The sequence below is a fragment of the Magnolia sinica genome, chromosome 18 (genome assembly GCF_029962835.1).
Source record: "Magnolia sinica isolate HGM2019 chromosome 18, MsV1, whole genome shotgun sequence".
Classification (NCBI taxonomy): domain Eukaryota; kingdom Viridiplantae; phylum Streptophyta; class Magnoliopsida; order Magnoliales; family Magnoliaceae; genus Magnolia; species Magnolia sinica.
The window spans coordinates 11,403,582-11,409,581 of record NC_080590.1 but is presented as its reverse complement, the minus strand read 5'-3'; the positions used below and the strand labels follow the sequence as shown (position 1 = coordinate 11,409,581).

The 6,000-nt window shown below is 40.6% G+C and overlaps 1 protein-coding gene across 3 annotated transcripts; it reads right to left on the bottom strand.

Annotated features, from left to right (window-relative positions):
- Positions 1-420: 420 nt before the first annotated feature.
- LOC131233503 (WAT1-related protein At5g47470-like) lies at positions 421-5,263 on the bottom strand. 3 transcript variants are annotated; one of them, XM_058230227.1, is made up of 8 exons: positions 4,804-5,263; positions 4,638-4,703; positions 4,244-4,360; positions 2,940-3,070; positions 2,824-2,909; positions 2,441-2,602; positions 1,683-1,834; positions 421-609 (listed from the first exon to the last, which is right to left on the bottom strand). In XM_058230227.1, the coding sequence occupies exons 1-8, from the start codon at positions 5,001-5,003 to the stop codon at positions 483-485; spliced, it is 1,041 nt and encodes a 346-aa protein (XP_058086210.1). In that variant the 5' UTR covers positions 5,004-5,263; the 3' UTR covers positions 421-482. The 3 variants fall into 3 exon arrangements, with proteins under 3 accessions (XP_058086210.1, XP_058086209.1, XP_058086211.1); XM_058230226.1 differs by having other exon boundaries at positions 2,824-3,070; positions 4,804-5,262; XM_058230228.1 differs by lacking the exon at positions 421-609 and adding an exon at positions 996-1,111 and having other exon boundaries at positions 2,824-3,070.
- Between the last annotated feature and the right edge of the window lie 737 nt (positions 5,264-6,000).

Genomic DNA, 6,000 nt, shown 5'->3' with positions numbered 1-6,000 from the left:
CACCATCTTAATAGCTTGTGCTACTTCATCATGCTCCTGATATTCCAACCTCTCTACCAACGGACACGATTGTCTAATCACACTTATCTGTCCATGATTTCAGGGAAGGCTATTGGAGTATGATTTGGCCAATGCCATGGGCCTGTAATATAAACCTGGGCTTGTAAAGACCCAACGGATACGAGAGTCAGGCCTGGTGGGTTCCAGGTCTCTGCCCAACACGGTTCAGACATCGGTCCGTAGCATGGACCCATCAGATGTGCTGGGTCCACAATAAATGACGGTTGATTGTACATGTGACTGATAAAATGGGCCACTCGCAATATTTCTATGAAAGCTCGGCCTAAGCATGATTTAAACATTACTAGGATTTAATTACAAAGTGAAATTTTTTGAAAATTGCTATCTGCTAACAATAACTTAAAAGTTAAAATGACATGTATTATACAAATTGCATGAGCTAATCACATTAAAGAAGTAGATTAACTCAAAAGAGGCTTCTTGGTGTCATGAATTTCTGACTCGTCTTCCATGAAGTTGTACCCTTCTTTCTTTTTCGCCCACAACACGAAATAGAGTCCACCAAACATTAGCAACATTCCAATGATACTGCAAAATGATACTCCATTTACAACAGACGATAAGTAAATGTTGTTTTGGGTGTGTGTTTGGATGCACTATTAAATTGAATTGTAAATAATGGCCTAGCACAAGTATACAAAGCCAAATTACTCTGCTTTAGTATTCATATATAGGTGCAGGCTCCAAATTGCAATTACATTACCTGAAAGAAATGTAATTACTGAGGGCTATGTGAACAATGATCGTTACTTTTACCCAATTTTCTTTATTATTTTGGGTAATTCAGAATACAATTCACTTGTGCATCCAAACGCACCCAAAATAAAAACCTATATATATATATATATATATATATATATATATATATATATATATATATATATATATATATATATATATATGGGAAAGGTTCCATGCGGTCGAGCTGATGGAAACTTCCCATGAGGTCTAGTTGTGTGGGCCCCACCATGATGTATGTTGAACATCAACACCGTGCATTTGATAGGTGCCCTTTAAATAATGGAATATCCTAAAAATCAGCCGTATACGGAACTCGGGTGCGCCATACCATCTAAAATCATGTGAAGACATGTATATATATAAACAAATGGTAGTATGAGGTCGACCTCATGGGAACTTTCCATGAGGTCGATGAGGTCGAGCCCCTCCCCTCGAACTGTGTGGGCACCGTGCATTTGATGGGTCCCCCTTAGGTTATAGGATATCCCAAAAATCAGCCGTATAACTCAGGTGGGTGGGCCATACCATGTATATAGTCAAGTATAATGATTGAAACCATGGTATGGGGTATACAACCATTGTACACATAAGATGCGTGCACCTCAAGTTAAAATGTCTTATTCATAAGGCCCACTTTGGATAGGAAATCATAACCATCAATTAATGATCATTCATTTGCTAAGAGTGGCTGACAATTTGGACAGTTAGGATCACCCGTTCAGTGTAATTTTTGGATTATGTACTATCTACAATGGTGTTCATGAAATGAACGGCTTGGATTGAGGTACATCTATGCCGCATATGTGAGGTTATGCCATTATAATAAATGGGTCAGATGAGACCTGGACACATGAACTTACCTTCCTACGGTGATGGCCTCGCCAAGGGTTAGGGCAGAGAGAATGGCGGTGCAAACGGTTCCAATGGGGCTGAAAGCAGAAACCAGGACAGGCCCTCTCTTCCTCACTGACCATGCTTGAAATGCAATGCATAGACCACTCCAACTTCCGCCCTGTAATTTCCCAAGGTTAGAACAATCACATTAACAGGTATCTAGTACACATAAGTCGCCTGATTTTGGACGGCTCTGATGTTGTGTAACATTGCATGGCCCACTTCTTACATCGCATGCTTCAATTCCTATAGAAACCCGGCAATGGCCCGTTTGGTTATCACCCAAGTTATGTTCGAATCCAATTACGGTCTGTTTGGATCTCAATTACTGTATTGTAACGGCTGTTTTGTTTTATATTCCAACATGTGTGATTCTCGGATCCTTACTCTTGCACGGGTGGTAGACTCTCGAGAGTTTCAACACCCGGTCAAGGGTTCAAGTATCCATAGGTGGAGAAATCCCACTACGGCGTCAGTGTGTGGGGGTATGTGTGTGCGTGTGTTTAAAAAAAAAAAGAAACATATGATTCTTGCATGTATTTAGCACATTGGCATATGATACAAAAGAGCATCTAAATGGTGGGGTCCACCTGATAAGCTCTCAGATCATGCACACGTGTCATGTTGGTGATATCATGACTACAGTGATGAACTGATGATGATTATGATGTGTTTTGATGAGGAAATTAGTAACAATCTCTGAAAGAAGAGAGAAATGTCTTACCAGTGCAGAGAGGCCCACAAGAGTTCCAACGGTCAATAAAGGTGTACCAATCTCTATTTTCCCTTCTTGGATGAATTGCAAAACACCGGTTATAAAAGTGCCAATCAAAGATGTTACAGAGCATAGAGTTAATGGTGCAGGGAATTCGGCCAACGTGGAAGCCTGAGAGATACAAAATTGGAATTTAGATTGATAAGAGCAATTCGATGTATAGATTGCATGCATCGGAGCCGTTTATTATAACAGAATGGTCCCAATTGGATAATGATCCAATGGTGATTAAATGGTAAGGCCCACCAACTTCCTTGATGTAACGGTTCGATGCTGATCTTTCTAATGTAGATTGTTTCATTAGGACATGCGCTAGGAATTGGAAATGATACCTGCAAGACCATTGTACATGATACTGCCACTACTGCTGCTAGGAGATACATGCAGCCCATGATCCTGTTCTTCTCAGTGGCCTCATTGGAGAGGCTATTTAGGAATTGGGACCCATGATGAGCGGCGGGTGCTGATGAGATTGATGGGCCTTGCAAGAAGCTAATAGATAGGGCCCCAGCAAGGCACACCAATGTCCCCGTGATCTTTGCTCTACTGTATTTGCATTTTACGTCTACTTTTTCCAGCCTGAAACAAAAAGAAAAAGAAAAAAAAAGGGTTATACTGTTAACACTGAAATAACAAGGAATACATGGGAAAATGGAAGTGTGTGGGGCCCAAAGTAATATGTGTATGTCCTGCAACCCGTCCATCATGCTCGTTAACTAATGTTCTCATAGGATCCCAAAAATCAGAACGATCCAAAACTGAGGTGGGTCACAACAGAGGGAACGTAGGCCATTAAAAACTGAGCTGAGATGGGGATGCAAACCATGTATAATGTCCCTGATATTGCGTGGGGTCTACCGTGTTCTTTATATTCCATCTAATCCATGCAGTAGATAGGCCCCACCAAGACGAATGTACACTCCAAAAATCAGGTCATTCCAAATGATAGGCCGCAAATCACATGATTTTAAAGGGTTTAGGTGTAATTTCAAATGGTGTGGCCCACCTGAGTTTTCCGTCATCCTGATTTTTGGGTGGCAAAAAGAAGACAAAGGGGATGCAAACGATGGGCAGAGTGGATGTCATGCAAGCATCACGCTGGGCCCCACACTTCTTATCGCAGGCTAAGCTTCGCCTACAAAGCTTTGTAATGGGCAGAGTGGATCCACATCACGCTGGGCCCTCTCAGCCTGAAAGCCCAACCCAATTGCAGCCCGACATCTTTGACTAGTTATCTTTTGGGTATCCGAAATTGTGAGGAACACCTAAAAAGTGTAAGTGGGACAACTCACATCTGATGAGTTGTGAGGTCCACTACTATCTAGGGTTATACTCAGGTCATTTAAATATTAGATAGGAGACCTCACACCCAATCACCATCTTATCATGATCACATGGTACTGTTTTCCTACTAACCTTTCCATTTGTATGTTGGTGCCTGTGATAGGGTGGCAATGGGCTAGGCCTACTCCCCTAACCCCCTCCCTCCCATCAGTCTCTATGGGAAAAAGAGATTTAAATCAAAGGTTTGAAATTATCTTTAAATTACGCATGTATGGTGGATGAGAATTCCGTACAAGGGTCTTTAAACAGTCCATTCATTTTGTATAATGGTTGCCCAACAGACCAGGCTGGGCAATTTATCATTGGCTCTGGCATAGATTTCAAGCCTACCCAGTTCTTAGGCCAAGTTGTGGAGAGAGAGAGAGAGAGAGAGAGAGAGAGAGAGAGAGAGAGAGAGAGAGAGAGTACCTTAGACACCAAGCAATGACAAAGATGAGACCTGGAGCAAGGTTTGGCATAGCAGAAGCAATTGCTGGAGAGGTTTCCTTTATTCCCATTAACATAAGTGCTTGGAATGCTGTCACTCTATATTTTAAATTTTAAAAAAATTAAAAAAAAACATCCTGAATCACAAGCTAATACTAAAACTTATAAATCCATAATAAAATCCAACTTCCTTGGCAAATACAAGAAAATGCATGAGGTTGTAAATATCATTTCCCCAATAATAACATTAATAACAATCATAATAATACAAACATTTTGTAATATTTCATGATCAATCAGTTCAATTTCCTGCAAAATTTCATGAAATTTGGCAACCAAACACCTTTTAAAAAAAGAAAAAAGAAAAAATCCTTACCCTCCAAAGGCAATTAATACAAACTGAATCAACAGCTTAGGATTGAACTCACTGGGCCACTTACTCCTGTGACAATACCATACTAATGAAATCATCTTCATGCCAAAACAAAATAGCTAAGAAAAAATAAAAATAAAAGGAAATTTAATTCTGTTTTATAACTTACTTTTCGAAGTAGACTGCCAAAGGAGATAGGATAAAGGAGGTGGCCAAGCTGCCATAGATAGTAAGGAAGAGAGGACTGAGGCCAATGGAGAGAAGGCGGCTCATGAACACTCCATATGCAGCGTAGATGACTTGCATAGTTATGAGGCCCGCCACGATTGCAAATTCCTCCACGAATTCAGTTCTGGGGAAGCCTGACATGTCTGATCAGGCAATGGGAGCCGTTCAATCTTGCTCGACGAAGGGGCTGTGTGGTTGGGATGATTGAATATGGTTGTAAGATTTTTGGTGTTGTTTCCTCTGTCCCTCTCTCCCTCAACTACCGTTCATGGCTTTGCACGCTTTCTCTACCAGTCTCCTAAGTTGGAGGTATATGGGTCCCTTGGAATTCACGGTTCTTCTGCGTCCTTTGTTTTGGTTTGATTTTCAAGGCCGACTATCTAGGCTCTCCCTATATATAAAAGAGAAATAACAGTGCTTTGAATATTTTTTTTGGAACATTTGTGTGGTCGGTCACTTTCTTTCTCACGATGATTTATCTATTCCTTCAATTAACGACGATTAGGTATTTCTTGCTTGAAGCTTTCGGTTGCCGGACAAGACACATGTTTCTCACCCTTGTACGGATTTTTCCGACCCCAATTGCTTGTAACCCCGAGTTCAGTTGACATGGTCCAATGTAAATGTGCCATGTGGACGCTCAAATGGGGCCCAATGATATTTGAAATTTTCCTGCGTTTTATGATGAATTTATCCTTTTCGTTCGTGGCTTTTTAGGTGAGGCATGCACGCAACTTATTTCAACTGGGCCATGTCATGGTTAGAGTTTTAAGTTATTTACGTACAAGGCTAGGATGGTTGATTGGATGTCCTTATGCTAGGGGTGGGAATGGTTAGGTTTAATACGGCTGGGCAATTGGTTAGGCTTGGTCCCAAACCTGGCCCTGCCTGAAAATTTGATTAAAGTCCTATTTTTGAAAGGTGAATGTAGACTTATTTATTTTTCAATTTATGCGGTAAATGAAGTTTTAATTATTATTTATTAATTATTACTTCTCTCACCTTATTGAGAGAGAGGAAATTCATATTATTAGGTCTCAAAAACCATAGGTAAATTTATTGAAATTGAATTGGTATTGCCCCTGTAAAATTCATGGGGTTCACCGTTGTGTACGTGTCTTATCCACTCCATCCATCC

What these genes read in the sequence shown, in the direction of transcription:
- LOC131233503 (XM_058230226.1), bottom strand. Translation starts at nt 5,003, where the DNA reads ATGTCAGGCTTCCCCAGAACTGAATTCGTGGAGGAATTTGCAATCGTG. An exon ending in GTATTAATTGCCTTTGGAGG is followed by an intron (nt 4,361 to 4,637) that starts GTAAGGATTTTT and finishes TTTAAAATATAG; the next exon opens with AGTGACAGCATTCCAAGCAC. An exon ending in GAGGCCATCACCGTAGGAAG is followed by an intron (nt 610 to 1,682) that starts GTAAGTTCATGT and finishes ATCATTTTGCAG; the next exon opens with TATCATTGGAATGTTGCTAA.